The 21463-nt window shown below is 41.8% G+C and overlaps 1 protein-coding gene across 2 annotated transcripts in view; it reads left to right on the top strand.

Moving 5' to 3' along the window:
• Positions 1–21463, top strand: part of FCHSD1 (FCH and double SH3 domains 1) — a 197955-nt gene that overhangs the window by 162668 nt on the left and 13824 nt on the right. For both annotated transcript variants that reach the window (XM_077474235.1, XM_077474234.1), the window contains 4 exons: positions 839–922; positions 2762–2921; positions 16509–16711; positions 18647–18746. In XM_077474235.1, the coding sequence (XP_077330361.1) occupies positions 839–922; positions 2762–2921; positions 16509–16711; positions 18647–18746 (547 nt within the window). The remainder of the gene's footprint in view (positions 1–838; positions 923–2761; positions 2922–16508; positions 16712–18646; positions 18747–21463) is intronic.

The raw sequence follows: 21463 nt of genomic DNA, 5'->3' as shown, positions 1-21463 counted from the left end.
CACAATCTGCATTCAGCAGTGGTTAAGGCAGGTTACCTAATGGGTAATTAAAACTCAAGAAAGAAAGGGAAGAAAGTTATAGTGATAACTGCTAGATTATATTTCAGGTATAACTAAAGGCAACATTTTTATATTGGTTTTGAATAGATTTATTGCCGTCTGTAGGGCCATTTTATGGAGAATTCACCCTCTTTGTCCTGTTTACCATAATTTAAAGAGATAAGTAAAATCCCAAATTCTGGATTGTCCCCGGAAAAGTAATAGTCTTGGGGAAATTGTATTACTTTAAATTGCAGGGATTTCCTCACTTCCTGTTTGGCTATGGGACAGGAAGTGAAGGGAAATCTCTAACTGCACACAGATGGCGAAAACAAATCTAATGGCTTATAACCTTTCCTTTATCCAAAATGGGGGGGGGGGGAATAAATGTTTGCCTATAGTTATGCTTTAACCCATTTAGGGCTAAAGTATGCACATGGGTACTGAACTAGTGTTATCCCTTTTTTCTTGGTGAGATCTGGGGTTTATTGTCCCTATTTTTGCAGACTATGCTTCAGGTCAAACCTTTGTGCCAGTTGATGTGTACTTGCACCAATCTAATCTATGTGCAATAGATCCGCTCCTACGGAGTTGCATGGCCCAGCCAGAATCGCTACCTATGTGTGAAGTTTAGTTAAATTAATGATAAATCCTGTATAATAATAATCACAAGGGACATGGGGTCTACCATTTCCAGGTGAGTCTAATCTCAGAATATGCTTTCTGGCAGTAGTTTCACATCTTTGTTATGACATTGTTTTTGGTTTGTACTATTGTCCTTTGTATTATATCCTAACAGGCTGCCCAGCCGGATGAACTGTCCATCACGCAGGGAGAAGTGCTGGAGATCATTGAAGATGGAGATGTAGAAGAATGGGTGAAGGTCAGTTTAGAAATGGGTTCCTGTTTCTTTATGCTTCCCTGTTTCCTCTACAACAACCTCTTAACTCTTTTTCCTTTCATTACTGGCTACTACTTGATATAAGAAATACAAGTTGTAAATGATTACTGTACCATAGTGTGACAACTAAAGGAAAATAGGTCTCCCTGAAACACAGAAGTAACTTATTTGAGTATCTATGCAGACTTTGTATCTCCTGCTTTTAGGCACTTTGGCGTCTTGTTTCACCACTTCCAAGTGGCTCGGGTAGACCATCATTAAGGGCTGACAGTCTCGAGGATTGGTTTCTCACTTTAGGGGTTACTCTGAGTGCTGCTTGTGCTTTTCGACATCAGGCTACCATTCCTCTGGTTTGTAAAGCTGCCACCTAGTCTTCTGACAACCGTTTCTTTACGATCAACCAGTTGGATGTTTCAGCTTAATCCAATGCTAGCTTTGGGTGCAATGTCCTTCATGTGGCTCTTTGAGCAGCAGACAGTCCTCTGCTCCTGTTTATATTGGGCCTGTTTGCAGAGAAAGTCCTACCCTTGTATTTATGATCATACTCTTGGTACTGCTTTGCTACAAAACTGAGGCCTGCTAGTAGTAGGGGTGATAGTCTACAGGTTTTGCCAGTGTACAGACCCTCTATAGGTGGCAGTATAACACAAAGTTTTAAGACTTGCTGTGTCCCTCAGATTTCCAAGAAAAGGATTTTATAAAGAGAAAAACATTTTCAGTGGCTCTGACTAACCTTTTAGTCCAATGTTTGGTTTTCACTCCTTAATGGTGCATATCCAACGTATAGTAAAGGGAACGTTTTTTCCCTTATTTTTATATTTTTTTTTCTCCCTCAAGTGGCTTGGTGGTGCTGAAAGTGATTGTAAAAGATTTAATTTTTTTCTCTGGTGGCTTTCCTGGCCCTTCTTTGAGTGCCCCCACGGAGAGCCGCTTTCCATGGGGGCACTCATGCAGGCACTCCCCTGAGTCCAGCTGCTGCAGCCATTGACACAGAAAGCAGGACTTGGCCCTGCCCCTGTGTCATTGTATTTGACAGCAGCGGGAGCCAATGGCTCCTGCTGCTATTAAAATATCCAGTGAGAAGCCGAGACAGCTGCTGGGCTCCTCCTTGATGCTGGAACGGGTTCAGGTAAGAAAAAGGGGGGCTCTGGGGGGCTTCTGCAGCACATCTTTTTCACCTTACTGCATAGAATGCAGTAAGGTGAATAAACCTTGAAAACTTACAGCTCCTTTAAGCAGGAGTTGGGGGAGATATGATCAGTCTACCATCCTTCTTGCCCTATAATGCATTGCTCACCAATTTATCAGTGGGCCCCCTCATCTCTCTTCAGAATTGAAAACTGACTACTGTTCAGTGACATTTGAGACTGAGACCTCATAGGGCAGGGATATGCAATTATCGGACCTCCAGCTGTTGCAAAACTACAAGTCCCATCATGCCTCTGCCTCTGGGTGTCATGCTTGTGGCTGTCAGTCTTGCTATGCCTCATGGGACTTGTAGTTTTGCAACAGCTGGCGGTCCGCTAATTCCATGTCCCTGTCATAGGGGATTAATTGGGCCTCTCAGTCATGGTCTATCCCTGTGGGCTCAACCACTGTGTTGTGTATAACATTTATAAAAAAAAAGGCTGATACGGTTGCTTTGATTGCAGTAGTAACCTTGTTTTAATGGTCATGCTCTGAAGACTAATTCAATGTTTTTATAGGCATTTGAGCCAGTCATAAGCTGAGAAGAATACAAAGTATGGATAGAAAGTCTTACTCTTCTGTGCTATAAGATATTCAAGTAGCAATATGTACTATTCTTCCTTTGTGCTACAGGGCCGAAATAAAAGTGGACAGGTTGGCTATGTACCAGAAAAGTACATTAACTTCATTAAACAGAGTGCTGCACATTCCACGGATGCTGGTCATGACAGGGGATTGTCTACAGAAAAATCATTCTCTGCAATAGCCAGACTGGAATGGGCTGATGCAGGAGGTACGTTACAATTCATATTCTTGTTAGGAGTTAGAATTTTTTTTTCTTCCAATTAAAGAACAGTTATTTTTAACAAACTTTTCTTTATCGTACATCATGGGACACCGAGCCTTAAGTAATAACTTAATGGGTTATGGGCCACCTTCAGGTGTTGACACTGGTATACCCAATGCAGGAAGTTTACTCCCCTATATAACCCCTCCTCCTACTAGGGGTACCTCAGTTTTTTTTTCACCAGTGTCTAAGGTGTTGGTCACAAGTAAAGATATGCTCTGAGGAGCTCCAGGAGGGATCCATGCTGGTTTTAAAAAACCTCCACAACCAGATCTATCCAATCCACTGAGGCCACAGGATGGTACCTGGGCCTTGCATAGAACAAGGTTTTGCCTATAAGCCTTTTTTGAGGGCTGGACCCCAGGAACCAGGATTTTTTTTTGTCATAATATATTACCTAAAGTTGCTCCTGACGGGTGCTATTCAGGTCCAAAGGAGTGGAACCCCTATTATAGGGACCCGGTCTTTGATTGTTTACTAACGCTGCCCATCGTGATGGGTGAAGTTTGGATCTGTCTGTTTTCAGCAGTATCCTGCAGTGAGGAAAAGGTAAGAGAAAAGCTTAGGAACTGCAAAGTCCACCTATGAAGTGATAATGATGCACTCTAACCTCTCAATCAGTGCACAAGTGATGAATCAGTGAGTACTTGACCCAAATTCCTCAGTGTTAAAAGTTACACATGTGATGAGTCCAAAACAAATCTGTGTTCAATCAAATCTACTAATATATCAAAATTTAAAATGACTCTACTGGTGGTGTATCAAAAAATATTTAAAATAATAATCGAGCCACCAGTTCTAATGCTGATCGATAAACAGGATTAGATCGCTAGATGCATTCACTGGTGCATAGAGTACAATAGAGCTGCATGATTAAAAAAATGGTGATCACCCCCCCCCCCCCCCCCCTCACCGATCTCTCCTGCGGAGTAGGAAATTCTTTCATATAAACAAGTGGAGAGATTATCTGCTCACTCAGCTGTCAAAAAAAATCCAGGGCAATCTGCCAAGTTTACAACTTGAAACATTGTAACTAACACTTCTTAGATCAAAGGGATAGAATGTGTGTGTATACAGAGACCCTAGGGAATAAAATGGCAATTGCTGCAATATTTTATGTCGCACTGTATTTGCCATGCAATTTTTTGGGAAAAATACACTTCAATAAAAACAAAACAGTAAAGTTGGCACAATTTTTTTGTTTTAATGTGAAAGATGTTATGCCGCAAGAATCGTGAGAGAATCGTGATCTATCTTCTAAGCAAAAAAATTGTGATTCTCATTTTAGCCAGAATCGTGCAGCTCTAGAGTACAACAGCATAAAAGACTCTATGGGTTCCTCATTATCAAACGTTCATCCAAATATGCGAAATTGTTCGATAAACCAATATTACTGCAACTTTAACCAGTTCCCGACCAGCGCACACCGATGTACGTTGGCAGAATGGCACGGGCAGGCATATTGGCGTACAGGTACGTCCAATCTTCAATGCCGCCCTGCCACCGCGAGCGCGCCGCCAGCGGCGCACTCTCGTGCCGGTCGGGACCCCCGTGAGTCTCGATCGCCGCGGGCATCCCCGCGATCGTCTCACGGGACGGCTGAATGGAGGAAATGCCGTGTAAACAGCATTTCCTCCATTCTGCCTAGCAACTAGTGAAGCTGATCTCTGCTCCATGGGATTGGAGCAGAGATCAATGTTCACTAAATGAAAGCCCAGCTCCCACACAGTTAGTAACACACCCCTAGGAACACTTAACCCCTACACTGCCACCCACTGGTTAACCCCTTCACTGCCAGTGTCATTTACACAGGAATCACTGCATTTATATAGCAGTGATTGCTGTATAACTGACAATGGTCCCAAAAATGTGTCAAATGTCCGCTGTGTCCGCCGCAATGTCGCAGTCACAATAAAAATCACTGATCGCTGTCATTACTAGTAAAAAAATAATGAAAAATTAATAAAAATGCCATAAAACTATTCCTATTTTGTAAACGCTATAACTTTTGCGTAAACCAATCAATAATCGCTTATTGCGATTTTTTTTTTTTTTACCAAAAATATGTAGAAGAATACGTATCGGCCTAAACTGAGGGAAAAAATGTGTTTTTTATATATTTTTGGGGGATATTTATTATGACAAAGTAAAAAATGCATTTTTTCAAAATTGTCGCTCTATTTTTGTTTATAGCGCAAAAAATAAAAACCGCAGGGGTGATCAAATACCACCAAAAAGCTCTATTTGTGGGAAAAAATGTCGCACGACCGCGCAATTGTCAGTTAAAGCGACGCAGTGCCGAATCGCAAAAAGTGGTCTGGTCTTTGACCAGCAAAATGGTCCGGTCTGTAAGTGGTTAAACTATTACTGTCCATCCCACTCCACAGCACAAGTCCTTCCAAACACTATGTAATATTGCTTGTGCTGTTTTTTTTACTGGGGTCTTATTACTGATGTCAGATGCTGCTGCCCATAATGCAGGTAGGCTCATGCAATAAAACAAAGGTATATATCATTGCGCAATGATTAAAATGCACAAGGTGATCACAAAGCAAAGAATTCACTCATTTCTTCTGAGTAATCTGCACTTAAGTAAAAACAATCAGCCTCTCAGAACGTGGTTACTCCTCACACCGCTATCGTGCTGATATCCAGCCCCAATAGTATTAGTCACGGGCTTCTCCTGCGTGTTGCATCACATGTCGCATGACTTTTTCAAGGATAGGCTTGTGACACAAGAGTCTCCATATTTAAGCTTGTCACCATAGTGACGTCGCTCATCATAGGATTATCATATTTTTACACAATTAAGTGCTGATCATTCAAATATAGGTATACAACTTTATACACATAACATTACTAACATTTATCACTGATGCTATAAACACATTTAAAAAGACTTAATATATCCATGTTAATGAAATTAAAACCAGGATAAAAACAATTTGAAACGAATAAACTCCCTCTTGTGGTAGCTTACTAATATTGCACATAATAATCCACTAACATTGGTTATATGGCTGTATAAGCCACCCCTACTACCACTTAGCTTCCATATACAGCAGGAATATAGGGATGAAGCTTAATATATCAAAAATTTATAGAAAAAATTAATCAAATACATAAATAAAATTCTATATACAATTATATATTAATATATCAAAATTATTAAAACCAAACCAATAAAAAGATGGGATGGATTGTAAAGATCCTAATAATCGGAAATAAAACAATTTAAATAAAAATCAATATTCAGGCCCCATCTAATCCCGTTCCATCCATCAGCATTTGAACTGGTGGCTCACCATATATTGAGTTGTGGAGTTATATTAAATATTTTTTGATACACCACCAGTAGAGTTATTTTATATTTTGATATATTAGTAGATTTGATTGAACACGGATTAGTACAATAGCTTTTTCTTTGAGTACGGGTCACTAAGGCTGGGTTCACACTGCAGCGGTTTGAGAACGGATGTGATTCGCACCGCAGTGCAAATCACATCCGATCTCTGTGCGATGCAAGTTCAGCCATCCAGATAGTATGGCTGAGTTCGCATCGCGCACGGACCAAACTCGCACAGGACCCTTTTTTAAGTCCGCAGCAGAATCGGATCGCATGGGTGTTCACACCATGCGATCCGATTCCTTTCCGAGTTTGCAGATCGCACTGCGATATGTGAACTGATCTGGGGGTGTCATTAACATTTCACTGACACTCCCAGCAGTTCGCATAGGGCAGTGTGAACTGCCGCCGGGAGGTATGCGATGCGGGAACCCGCCGCGGATTTGCGGCGTTCCCGCATCGCTGCAATGTGAACCTAGCCTTATACTCACTCAAAAAATAAGTTTTTAGTCTGTTTGTTTAGCGCTACATTTTTATTTTTTCACGGATTTGTTTTGGACTCATCACATGTGTAACTTTTAACACTTTATGAGGAATTTGGGTCAAGTACTCCCGATTCAACACGTGTGCACTGATTGAGAGGTTAATTAGAGCGCATCATTTATCACTTTGTATTTGTTTCATGGTGCCTGATCACTAGTAGAATGACTGCAGTTTAATTTAGTTATTTTTCAGTCATCTGATTTCAAATATTTATTTCAGCGCTTTAGTATTTTTATTTTAGTCCACCTATGCCTTTTCTTTCATATGAAACATTGTAATGCCTTAAAATCTCCTCTAGAGGGAACAAAGATGCACATACCTTTTTCAGCAGCTGTGTCCAGCTATAACAGCGTGTGTGTGTGTCCCAGTAGCAGGAGGAGGTTTGCTATTTGGGGAACTAAGGGGCCAGGGGTACAGTATTATGTACAGTGCCACAAGGCTCTACAATAAATCCTATCTAAGAGACACAGGTTTCAGTTGAGCAGTATTACATGACTAAATGGCAGTGTGACAGCGCTAAGGCCGATTCACACTTATAAGAATATTTAGCTGCCACTTCTAAGAAAATCCCCCCCCCCGGGGGCGGGGCTTTTTTTTTTTTATTTATATATTTTTTTTTGTTTAACCTGCTTTTTAGATAAAGCCTTGTTGCGAATGCAAAGAAGCCAGCTTTACCCATGCAAACCTGCCAAAAGTGCCAGGTGGCGGCTGCACCCTCCTCTCCTTCGGGTCTGCCGTGCTGTCCGCACGGGCTGAGATTCAGTTTAAAAAGGACGTGTCAATCGAAGGGGCGTGGCCTAAGGCAGTTGGCGCTGTGTGCGGGACTCAGCATCCACGTGGAGCACACGCTGGGACATTAATCAGGCTTACACTTGAGAGGTCTCATATAAAGCAGACACTCTTATGACAAAAGGTCTTTATCAGAGCAGCTGAAGTGAAGTCTGCCACACAGGACACAGGAGTGCTGGAGCACGTAAGGGGTTTATACAGGCATTTCCAGTACAGGAAAATACATTTTTCAGCATCAGACTGATATTTATGGTGCCATTGTTGGTACCAGCAGTTGATGCTGCGATTTCCAGTGTGAATAAGTTTGTTGTTCAGTAGATGGTGCACAAATGCTTAAAGATCCAACAGATACAAAGTTGGAATTCCTGTTAAAATCCTTTTTTTCCTTGGCAGGGGCTATTACTCAGCCTGCAGTAGCTGAAATGGGGATCGGTCAGTCCCTAAAGGACCAGTTCACAGAGGCTCTTAAAGAGGTCCCTGCACAACAGGCCTCTGAGTTGGCCGAACTGCCAAAGGCATTATGTTTTTCTATAGATGCAATGAAGGATTCTATGCACTAGGCGTGTCCAGCCTTGCGCTTGTGCTAATACACATGTGTTGAACCCTTTGGTTAAAAAATTGGTCAGCCGAAGCACCTTGCAAGAAGCTTCTGATTAGTTTCCCTTTTCATGGGGGGCGACTATTTAGCGATTTGGATAAATACATCCAAACGATTTCTAGTGGGAAGAGTACTCTTGCCAGTCAAAGTATAAACGTCCTTCATTGAAACTGACTTTTTTTTCTCCTGCACCAGGGGCATCTGCCTCTATTCAGTGGCAACAGCCTCTGCCATCAGACTCTAGAGGAAAGACTCACGGTCAGGCCCAGGCACAAAAGACCTGGGCCCGGAAATCTGCAAACAGAATATTAAAGCCTCATCATGAAGAGGCATCCCCCCTCACCAGAGTGGGGGGAAGACTTTTGCATTACTCAGAAGTCTGGCAAAGGGAAATTCGGGACAGATGGGTCCTCTCCACGGTGTCTCTAGGATACAAACTGGAATTTCGAGAGTTTTCACCATCTCGTTAGGAGATCAAATGTTCCCAAAGATCCAGGGCAAAGGCAAACCCTATTTTAAGCATTAGACTGATTATTGGCTCGGGGTGATCATACAGCTCCCCACAGAAGAACAAGGTTTGGGGTTTTATTCAAACCTGTTACGGTACCAAAACCAAATGGAGATGTCAGACCCATTCTAGATCTAAGAAATCTAAATCGGATTTATGAAAATCCGCTCCTTTCGCATGGAGTCAATCAGGTCAGTAATTTCTATCCTACAGGGAAGATAACTTCTGGCATCCATTGACATCAGGTATGCATATCTCCATGTCTCCATTTCCCTCTCACCAAAGGTTTCTGAAATTTGAACAGCAGCACTTTCAGTTTGTATCCTTGCCCTTCAGGCTAGCTACAGCACCCCGGGTGTTTGCAGAAGTACTGGCCTCCCCTCTAGCCAGGTTAAGGGCACAGGGCAGAACAGTTTTGACGTACCTAGACTATCTATTGTTAATAGACCAGTCAGTGGCCCACTTGGAGCAAAGTGTATGCATTACAATCAGTTACCTGGAAAGTCTGGGTTGGATTCTTAGCCTAGAGAAGTCTTCCTTAAAACCACTAAAAAAGCTGGAGTATTTGGGCCTGATCAGACACAGCACAGAAAAAGGTATTCTTGCCTCCGGATGGTCAGGTCGAAAAGAAATCCCTCAATTTGCCTTTGCATGAGGTTGTTGGGAAAATGGTGGCTTCATTCGAAGCAGTCTCCCTTGCCCAGTTCCATTCGAAACTGCTGCAAAACAGTATCTTGTCTGCTTGGAACAAAACGATCCAAGCTTTGGACTTGCCAATGCGGCTGTCCCCAAGAGTGTCCCAATGTCTCAGTTGGTGGTTACTAACACAGAATCTGCTGAAAGGAAAATCCTTCAGACCAATTATCTGGAAAGTAGTAACGACAGATGCCAGCCTTTCAGGCTGGGGAGCAGTACTAGAGAAGACTGTCCAGGGACAGTGGTCAAGAAACGAAGGAGCCTTGCCAATCAACATCCTAGAGATTCGGGCAGTGCGCCTGGCTCTGAAACTTAGTTTCCAGGTTAAGGGATTGTCCTATCAGGATCCAATCTGACAATGCCACATCTGTGGCCTATATCAATCACCAAGGGGGCACAAAGTCTCAGCACAGATTGGTGAACCATATTCTAGCTTGAGCAGAAAGGAATATTCCGTGCCTATATGCAGTCTTCTTTCCGTAAATAGAGAATTGGCAGGCAGACTAAAGTCACCAGCAGTTATTCCCAGGGTATTGGTCTTTTCACCCCAATGTTTTTTGGGCTGTTTGCCAAAGATGGGGGACTCCGGACGTAGCTCTTCTAGCGTCCAGATTCAACATGAAGTTAGTCCACTTTGTGTCCATGACAAGGGATCCACTTGCATGGGGAACAGATGCGTTGGTTCTCACTGATCTATGCCTTCCTTCCCGTTCAGTTGCTGCCATTACTTATTTGCAGGATCAAGTTGGAAAGAAAGCCGGTAATTCTGATGGCACCAGCATGGCCCAGAAGGTCATGGTATGCAGAAATCGTAAAGATGGCAGTGGAGGATCCATGGTCCCTTCCACTAAGACCAAACCTGCTCTCACAGGGCCGATATTCCTACTACTACTTTAAGAATGCTAAATTTAATGGCCTGGCTATTGAAACTCATATTCTGAAGAAACGTGGGCTTTCCGGGTCAGTTATCTCTACTTTGATGCAAGGAAGCCAGTGTTCAGAGCTATATATTAGTCTGGAAGGCTTATGTTTCCTGGTGTGAATCCAAGGGTTGGCACCCTCGGAGATATATCATAGGCAGAATTCTTGCCTTTCTAAAATTAGGCGTAGAAATGAAATTGGCCTTCAGTACTATTAAGGGCTAAGTTTCAACCTTATCGATTTTATTTCAAAGACCGCTTGCTATGCATTCTTTAGTCCAGGATTTTATGCAAGGGGTGATGTTAAATCAATTTGAGCCCTTGGGACTTTAACTTGGTTTTGTCAGTGTTACAAAAACGGCCATTTGAACCGATACAGAATATTCCCTTAGTCCTTCTGACAAGGAAGCTGGTATTTTTGGTTGCTATATCCTCACTTAAGAGGGTTTTGGAATTGGCTGCTCTTTCTTGTAAAGAGACCTATTTGATTTTTCATGAGGACAGGGTGGTCCAGGTTTTTTTTACCAAAAGTAGTCTCAGGTTTCCACCTGAACCAAGATATTATCCTGCCATAGTTTTTCCAAAACATGTTCCAGGGAAGAAAAGTCACTACGTTGTCTTGATGTGGTGAGAGAAGTTAGTCTATTTTAAAGTCAACTGCTCAGATTCATAAGACTGATGTCTTTATTCTGCCAGAGGGTCCTAAGAAAGGACAGGCAGCGTCGAAATCCACTGTCGCTAAGTGGATTCAGCACGTTATAATTCAAACTTATAATTTTAAAGGGTAAGATTCCCCCCTTTCAAGTTAAGAACTTCTCTACCAGGTTGGTTAGTGTTTCTTGGGCAATGCATCTCCAGGCCTCCATGGCTCAGATCTGCATGGCGGCAACTTGGTCTTCAGTATGTAAATTCACAAAATTTTATCAGGTGGATGTAAAGGTATTAGGATATCTCCTTTGGGCGCAGTGTGCTGCAGACAGCAGTATAAGTCCTTAGGTCTGGGAGTGCCCTATGGGTTGTCTCTCCCTCCCCTCAAATAGCATTGCTATGGGACGTCCCATTAAGTTATTAAGGCTCTGTGTCCCATGATGTGAGATAAAGAAATTGGGATTTTTATAACTGCTTGTCTTTAAAATCCTTTTCTTGAAGTACATCATGGGACACAAAGGTCCTGCCCCTCTTATGGGGTTTAAGTATATTGCTTTGCTACAAAAACTGAGGTACTCCTGGAAGGAGAAGGGGTTATAGGGGAGTGAACTTCCTGTATTGGGTATACCAGTGTCAACACCTGAAGGTGGCCCATAACCCATTAAGTTATTAAAGCCCTGTGTCCCATGATGTACTCCAGAAAAGGATTTTATCGGTAAGCTGTTCTAAAAATCCTATTTTTTTTTGTGACATAAATATTAGTGTACCAACCAATAATCAATTCCACATTGGCACAACCACTGCTACTATGCAGTGGACACTCCTATATCAGCAAGTGATATAATCAAACTTGAAAATACAAAATATTCTAAAAGTCCTTACAACTGTCAAAATAACGGTGTATAAATAAAAAATAAGTGATTACATTTAGGAAAGTGTTTGCTTAAAGTGGTTGTAAACTCTTTCCCTCAACTTTTTTCCCATGGGACATCTCCTTACTTGCATAGTATTGTAATATTTTTCATTCTTTAGAATGACGTCACTGAGCATGCCTATATCTCCCATGATTTACAGCACATTCTGTAGAGCCCAGTGTCAGAAAGCTGGGTTTGCGTCCGATTATCTTGGGTCTTCCATCAGGACAATGACCCCAAACATACGTCAAAGCACCCAGAAATGGATGGTAACAAAGCGCTGGAGAGGTCTAAAGTGGCCAGCAATGAGTCCAGATCTAAATCCCATTGAACACCTGTGGAGAGATCTTAAAATTGCTGTTGGGAAAGGGCGCCCTTCCAATAAGAGACCTGGAGCAGTTTGCAAAGGAAGAGTGGTCCAAAATTCCGGGTGAGAGGTGTAAGAAGCTTATTGATGGTTATAGGAAGTGTCTGGTTTCAGTTTTTTTTTTTTCTCGCCCATGGAAGTGGTGAGTCGGTAGAAGCACCGGAGGGCAGCGGGAGGGGGGCGTCCCCTCCTGCCACCTGTAAGAACGATCAAGCAGCAGAACAGCCACTATGATCATTCTTATGGTATAGGGAATCGCCGGCTGAAAAAAAGCATATATCTGAATGATGTCTGTAGCTGCAGGCATCATTCAGATATCTCCCTGCAAAGTCAAGGAAGTCCCTGGATGCCCTTCAGGCGCAGAGTGGCTAAAAAAAAAAACATTCTCTAGACTGCCTCCGGCTGGAGGTAGGAACATTCGTGTGTACCTGTCTGGGCAAAGTTAGGGGGGATGTATCACAAGTTTCTGTGATGTTTGTTGTATTGTTTTTCTGTAGTATACCGGCAAGTTTGTGGCCGGTTGCAGCCCACATTGTGTGGCTTGTTATAATATGTATTGTATAAAATAAAATAAAAATAATAAAAAACATTCTCAATTAAAGAGTGCACAAATAAACTTTTGATTGAAGGACTTAAAGGGGTTGTAAAGGTTTGTTTTTTATTTTCTAAATGGGTTCCTTTAAGCTAGTGCATTGTTGGTTCACTTACCTTTTCCTTCGATTTTTTCCTTCTAAATGTTTTTTTTTCTTTGTCTGAATGTCTCACTTCCTGCTTCTCCTCAGTAAACTTCACACCATCATCCGATCGGTGTTTAGTCAGCCAGAACTGCTTACTGAACAGCTTAGTGAGGAGGAACAGGAAGTGAGAAATTCAGACAAAGAAAAATAACATTTAGAAGGGAAATCAAAGGAAAAGGTAAATGAACCAACCATGCACTATTTAGAAAGAAAAAAACTAACCTTTACAACCCCTTTAAGATGGCCATGGGAAATGATTATTTTTGGTTCCTAAACGAGTAATACAATCACAGGGAGTGGCCATGGGGGCTAGAGTGTGGCCAATTTGGTGCTGAACAAATGGGAACAAGAAACTATAGACAAATGTGGGCGCGGCTTAGATTTAGGTATTATAAAAGGTATAGTGACGATATCTTGCTTTGGGAAGATTCCCAAGCGAGTTTAACATAATTTTTGTACATTATTAATACTGTTGTCTGTGGTCTAATATTTATGGCACAATGGGATGAAGTAACCATTGGTTATTTAGACTTGGTACTAAACAAAAAAAAGAATCAAATTGGTATCAAGTTTAAAGAAACTGATCTTGATGGTTATGTATCAACTCAAAGTTGTCATCACTCCAAATGGCTTTCAGAGATGCCCAAGGGCCAATATGAGAATCAGGAGAAATTATGATATACTTGATGACTACAACACCCAATTGGCTATTCAAGGGGGTACTCGCCTGGACAATTGATAGTGTCAAAACAAAGTCCTTGCCATGGTTACACCATCCTTTTTAACCAACAATAAGAGACTTTCTAGGGAGACTAGTCTTAATCACTGGGTTCCATCGCCAATCTAGACAAATGGAGAAAATTTCCAAAAAAACACTGGCCCATTCTTTTTAAAGATAAAGATCTAAAAAAAAGTTTTACCAAATAAACCCAAGTTTGTTTACAAAAGGGCACCAGGACTTAGGAATATAATTGCATCAAATATACCAGACCCCCCAAAAACCTTTCTTGGGGCAGGTTTTCATTACTGCATCAGGTGCAAGGCGTGTAAAACCACAAAGAACAAAGGAAAATCAAAGAGTTCAGTCGGTGGCCACACAGCAACAATTTAAGGTCAAACCACTTATTGCGTGCGATTCTGAATATGTCATGTATGTTTTGGAATGCCCATGTCAAGGCAATATGTGGGCGGAAACTACGTATAATAATTTAACATTTTGTCAATATTAAAAATGGTTTTGTCAGTGTCAAAACACTTTAGACTATACCACAATAGAGAGACAACCCAACTTGCCTTTTATGGAATAGATAGTTTCTAGACACTGGAGGGATACTCATCTGAAACTAGCAGTATCACAAAATGAAACTCTATGGATACACAGGTTGGGAACTCTGCAGATCTGAAATGTTTTGTAACGAATGACTAGGCCAGTGATGTTGTTTGTGCAGCCTCAATGACCTACATTTTGGCATCACAATCGGCATTACGCTAGGGGATGTCTCTACCACCGAGCCATTGAAGATGTATGGTATATCCATTCAACCAAGGGTAATTAAAAATATTCCTTTATCATGAAGAAAGGTCTAGTGCATGAACTGCCAATATACATTTCACATCCATTTTGAATTTATTTTCTTTATCTTTTTCTTTTTTTATTTCTATATTTTATTTTTCATTTTTAGTTTTGTTTTAGTTTTTTATATTTTCATTTTTATTTTCTGTTTTTTTATTTTCATTAAATTCTACCTTGCTTAACATTCAATATATATTATATTATTTTTTTTCCAATTGCATCTAATTGGGTTTCCTTAATATAATTGCAATGATCTCAATTCATATTCAAGTTTCCCTAGTCATGTAGATGTTAATTTGCCTCATCATTGCAAGTTAAAATATATGTGGACTTGTTCCTAATGTTTATGGGAGAATAAGACCCGTTACTTCAGTTTTTGTAGTAAAGCCAGACTGTAGTCACTCTCTGCATTTGGGTACTATTATGGGATGAATCCTGGTCTCGTATGAGGTAGGCAGAGAGCAACATCACCGCCGAGCACTTGTCTGGGCCGGGCTATTTAATGTAACCTGCCTAGTGACCGGAATCGCTTCCTGATGACGTCATAAGATGAAAAGTATGTCGCCGTATTCCAGTCACATCGTTTCTGGCTCCCGAACTTCTGGTTTTCTGTTTTTCGCCAATAGTTTACATCCTAACTCTAAGGTGCAATTATAAGATGGGGCGTTTGCAAGGTCTAGAGGGATGTTACAATTACTTCTATTGTCAAATCCTAACCTATCCTGTTCAATATATATTACTTACAGTAAGCCATGCGTTAAAATGATAAAATTACATTTTATTTCTGAGTTACAGCCTAAATAAATTCCCTATTAAAATTCTTGGTTATCACTTATAAAGCAATTAACGTCCCGTTCAATGTTTTAACCTTTTGGGCACTAAAGATCGTAAGGCATAAATCCATTTTGTTTCACACTTCAAGAGGTCCCTCATCCAGTTGGCTCCTCCAAGTGACCCCCCTCTCCACACCCCAAAATTGGACTTGTATGATTTACAAATGTTTGATTCTATCGCTTGCCTATATGATTGTTCCCTGCATAGTAGCAGTGATTGAGCTACTGTGGAATTGATTTTTGGTTAGTACACAAATATTATTGTCCCCAAAAAATTAAGTAGCAGCACTAACGTATATAACTTTTTGGAATTCTAAGAACAGCAACACTCACAAGTTTATTTTTAACTGTTACAAATTTTTAACCTAAAATTGAAATGATTGAAAATTCCAGGATTATTTTTGAAAGTAAGCTCGCATCTCCAGGTATATCTACAGGCCATTTATTGGCTATTGGCTATTTATTTTGAAACTGTCTCCATCAGAAGTGTTTGTTCCGAGACTTACAAATACGTTTTATAGCAGGATAGCATGTAGGATGTCTGTAATGGGAAGTGGCTGCTTTTGTCATGCAGGATTTCAGTTCATGCTACAGGAAACAAGATATTGAAAAATGACAGACAAGACCAAGAGATTTCTGGATTTAATTTGTCTGAATTTTGATTTATTTGGAGGTGCTTCTAGTGTCTGTCCCTTAAGGATACCTATGGACCACAGGGTTTTCTTTGCTACCAAGCTACATAAATAAAACTGCAATGTCTGTGATATGGGCTGCCAGATTTTTTTTATTTTTTTTGGCATTGTATGTGCCTTGTGGTATAGGTTTCTTGCCTGCTATAATATAACTATAATAGTGCATTCAGGTGCCTATCAAAATTTTACAGTTTACGGCAACTTACAGCAACACAAGTCTGAATCTGGCTTCATGTAATAGCAATTGTTCTCAACTGACCATTAATACATTGGCTGCCATTTATGTAAGAGGCCTGTGAAACTGGCAAGGAAATGTAGGAAAGTCTAAACCAATTATGGTTTACTAATACTTACTATTCCTCTCACCAGTATCTCTTGCCCGAGCACTTTATGACTATGAAGGGCAGAGTGAGGAAGAGCTCAGTTTCCTGGAAGGATCCATCATTCAAATTATCCGTAAAGAGGAGGAAGGAATAGATGATGGCTTTTGGATGGGAGAATTCAATGGGCGTGTTGGAGTGTTTCCCTCACTTGTGGTGGAAGAGTTGTCCAGAGATTCAGAACCAAACCAGGTACAGATTTCTAATCTGTAACTTTTTATCAGGTTGCTATTTAAATACGGTATCTATTGGAAAGATTTCTCCAACAGGAGCACACGTAGAAAGAGATGTGACTTTTCTGTGCTAAAATTACGTTTTTATTTGAAAATGTATTTAAATCCAAGAACAAAAATGTAGTATGTTGCAGCTTGCACAATTAGATGTGGCGACTGAATTGGTTTTCTTAACTGGGTAAATGGAAACTACAGAAAACATGTTCATCTTGCTAGAATTTGTGCCCTTTAACCTTCTGTGCAATGAACTGATCACTTTAAAAAAAGTGTTAAAGCTGTATTAAACCCAAAACCAGAAAATAATGCATTTGCAGCTTTTACCAACCATTAGATGTGGTGGCTGCATCACTTCTTTCACTAGGCTTTTCCCCCTCTATTTTGATTTAGTGATTTGGTTAGTAACACCGCTCCCTGTTTTAGTGCCCCCACTTTGGATGAATGCACAAGGGGGCACATTTGGACAGCTGGATTGTCAGTCTACAAGATGGACTAGCAGATTTAAATGCACTACCAAATTAAAGCCAAACTCCAGCGAATACTTTATACAGAATTACAGAAAACTGTTATATTTTTTTTTTTTTTTTTCTTTTGGGATAAGGGTCTTTTACATACACTGATTGTAAGCCACCCTGTTGGTTTTAAATGGCTCATATCTCTGTAACTGATGCATTCTATTGGAGAGCTAGTTCCTTTTGAAAAATACGTGCTAGACAGATCACCAGATGAAAATGAAAGAGCCTAAAGAAAATGAATGCAGCCATCACATATTTTGGTAAGCTGCAATATAATGTATAATTTTGGTTTAAAAATGTTTTTTTTTTTTCTTTGTTTTTTAATTATACCTTTTTACAAAAGGCTCTGTACTTGCCTGCTTTTTGCAACGGCCATGAACCTTCTCTTCTCGGGTCCCCCGCCAGTGCTCCTGGTGCTTGCTCACTGCCAAGCCCCTCTGCTGTGTACATTGACAGCGGGACTCACCCCGCCCCCTGCTTCCTCATCAGTGGCACAGCACTGGGAGGCAATGGCTCCCGGTGCCCTAGCAAAGCCACTGAGACCCGCATGTGAGGGGAGAGGAGAGCTGCAGGTGCGCACAGTGCTGGATCTAATGAGCGCTCAGGTAAGTAAAAAGGGGGGTGGATACTGATGCCTAAACAATTTGCCTTAATGCAAGGAATGCATTAAGGTAAAAAAAAATTAGCATTTAGAACCAATTTAATACCAATTTAATGACCAAATCAGGTGAAAATAAAGGTGGTGGAAGGCTGTAAAACTTAATTCATTTACAACATGTAAGGACTGGTAAACTGCAATATAGTAAATGTTTGTTCTTGGGTTAGATACTTTAGGCCTCTTTCATACTGGGGCAGTGTGGGTGCCGGCGGTAAAATGATGCTATTTTTAGTGGCGGTATTCGGCCGCTAGCAGGGGGGTTTTACCCTGCTAGTGGCCGAGAAAGGGTTAAAACCACTGCAAAGCGCTGCTGCAGTTGCCTTTTGCCGGCGGTATAGCTGTGCTGCCCCACTCATTTGAGTGGGTAGGAGCAGTATACACACCGCTCCTTCACCGCTCCAAAGATGCTGCTAGCAGGACTTTTTTTTACCGTCCTGCCAGCGCACCTCTCCAGTGTGAAAGCCCTGAGCGCTTTCACACTGGAGTGAGAGGCGCGGCTCTTTCAGGGTGCTATTTTTAGACCTGTAGCGCCTGCAAGGCACCCCAGTGTGAAAGGGGTCTAAGTCTCTCAGAATAAAACCTGAAAACTGTTACGGTCAATATGAATCTTTCATTGTCATAAATTGGCTTCATTCAGTGGGGATATGATGCATGGTGGGGTTGTGGCCAAGCATTTCTATCAGTGCTAACTTCTTTAATGTATCACTATTTTATACAATTGTAGGATCTTCCTTCTCCTGCTCCACCTACCTGCCTTCCTCCAATGCTTTCTCCACTTTCCATCACTAGATCCTCACTACTAGGAACAGCTGCTGGAGAATCAGGTATTTGTGCTTTAAACTTTATCAAGCTTTTTTTTTCAGAAAAGGAAATTTAGGAAATTTTGTTATCCACACCATTTATGTAGATCTCTTATAGCTTATGAATCTGAATGCATAAACACTTTCCTTTCATGGAATCTGGTACAGTGTTATACAGCATATCTAACAAATTTAGATGATCTGAGGCAGGGAAGTCTAATCCTCTTTGCTGCATAGTGAATAGGAGGTGACTTCTTGCCTTGGCAATAGAAATCTGAGGGGAGAAGAAGCTGCTCTTGGAGAACCTGTCTCTAATAAATAATTTTGTTGAATTTGCTTTTGTTGGGCTTAGTTTTTTCATTAACGCAAGGTGGCATGTTGCCTGTTCCCAAAAGTAAACCTAAAAGCTGCTGACCTTTCTGGCAGGTTAAATCTATAGTGTTCCATGTTCGCATACTTGGTCTCCTGCCTAGGCAGTCGGGATGAGCTTAGAGTTGAACCCATGTTCAACTCTAACATCGTCTATTCAGCCGTTCGCCAAATTTCGAACATTATGGGCCGTGATGCGCCACTCGACTTTGGCGCGAACGGCCCATAATTCAAAGCAGCATTGCAGTGCATTGCTGGCTGAGGATTGGCCAAGCATGCACTATGACCCACATGCTTTGGCTAATTACAGTGCAGAAAAAAAACTGAGTGCCATAATTGGCCAAAGCCAGGGTGGCTTTGGCCAATTATGTCTCAGGGGGTTTAGTACACGCCCCACACTATATAAGGCTGCCTGCGTGACAACCTTGTGTAGTGTTGTGGCGGTGGTTAAAGACAGAGTGTCATTTAATTTGAGTTACAGTAGGCAGGTGAGTCAGTTAGCTTCAGTTACAGTGTGTAGAGGATATGCATACTAGGTTTGTGTGTGTATATATTTATACACTGTATTTAGTTTAGCTAGATCCATTCCTGTTGTCTTCATAATAGACTGATGAGCAGGGAGCTGCAGTATTTTCACTTGGTGTACAGTGTCCTTTGCACAGTGTGAACCTAAAGCTTACCTGAATAAATTTCTGGTGTTTAAAACAAAATACTGCAGCTCCCTGCCTGTATTTATATGCAGTTTCCTTTGCACAGTGTGCACCTAAGCTTACCTGAATACAATTGCTGGTGTGCTAATACCATAGGCAGGGAGCTGCAGTATTTTTAGTTGGTGTACTATGTCCTCTGCACAGTGTGTAACTGAAGACAATGGCTGGTGTTCTCATACTAATACTGCAGGCAGTTGATTCTGCTAGCTGCAGTATAATCAGTGTGTGTGTGTGTGTGTGTGTGTGTGTATATATATATATATATATATATATATATATATATATATATATATATATATATATATATATATATATATATATATATATATATATATATATATTCTCCCTGCAGGCCATTAGTATATCTGGAAGGCCAACAAGGAGAGGTTGACAGTCACGAGCCAATAAGAGGGTAAGCAGGCATCTTCATCAGCATGTGGCCATGAGACACGCTTGTCCTTTTTTTTTCGGCAGCTGGCCGTGTTGAGCCCCAACATGTCGAAGACTTGGTAGGGTGGATGACCAAGCCATCCTCCTCCTCATCCTCTCTCAAACAGGCTCAGGGTACTTTGGCAAAGCAGGCAAAGCAGCTGCCAATGCGGCCTCTTCCCTTGGCTCAATGGCATCAGTCACTCCTTCCCTAGCCCCACCAGGTCCTCCTGAGGAGTCCCCCGATCTGTTTGACCACAGCGTTGGGTACATACTCCAGGAGGATGCCCAGCTGTTTGAAGGCTCTGATGATGATAGCCAGCTAGAGGAAGGCAGTAACGGGAGCCCAGAGAGGGGGTGCCCAAGAAGGACAGCAATTTGACAGTCATGTTCCCCCAGCTGCAGCATACTGCCAGGTTTGCTCCAGTGATGAGGGAGGGAATGATGTCACTGACTCCACGTGGGTGCCTGATAGGAGAGAGGAGGAGGAGGCACATCAACGAGGCAGGATGCCCTCCAGGGGCCAGCTTAAGGGCAGCACACCGACTGCATCACACCGCAGAGCTCCGCATGTGCAGGGCGCTGCTGTCTCTGCGCGTTATTCCAAAAGTTCTTTGGCGTGGGCCTTTTTGAGACGAGTGCATCAGATCGCACCGCTGCTATTTGCAACATATGTCTCAAGCGTATCTCGCCGTGGCCAAAACATCAGCCATTTGGCCACCACATGCTTGACCAGACGTGTCTCGACCTGCCATGCAGTTCATTGGCAAGCGTACCTAAATGACCCACACCAAAGAACAAAGCGGACCTCTCCTTGCTCCTCATCAGCTGGGATCTCCAACCCCACTATACCTTCAGTCCTCTCTGAAACTGGCACTGTGAGGAATGAAGGTGTAGAATTAGGTGTGTCACAGCCAAGTACTTGCAGGCAATCTGCTATCAGTACACCTAAGTCAGATTGTACCAGGCAAATTTCCCTGCCCCAGCTGCTGCACAGCAGAAAGAAGCTCACTCCCAGCCATCCGCATGTCCAGCGGTTGAATGCTAGCTTGGCTAAATTGCTATCACTTCAACTGCTGCCTTTTCAGTTGGTAGACTCTGCCCCCTTCCGTGAGTTTGTGTAGTTTGCGGTTCCTCAGTGGCACGTTCCCAAACCCAACTTTTTCTCATGGAAGGCGATTCCGGCTCTCTACTGGCATGTGGAAGGCAATGTCTTTGCCTCGCTGGACAGGG

Source organism: Lithobates pipiens, unplaced genomic scaffold (assembly GCF_037356315.1).
Source record: "Lithobates pipiens isolate NorthernLeopardFrog02 unplaced genomic scaffold, aLitPip1_a1.2 Scaffold_8, whole genome shotgun sequence".
Taxonomy (NCBI): domain Eukaryota; kingdom Metazoa; phylum Chordata; class Amphibia; order Anura; family Ranidae; genus Lithobates; species Lithobates pipiens.
The sequence above is the reverse complement of the archived record's forward strand: the minus strand, read 5'-3'. Positions and strand labels throughout refer to the sequence as shown.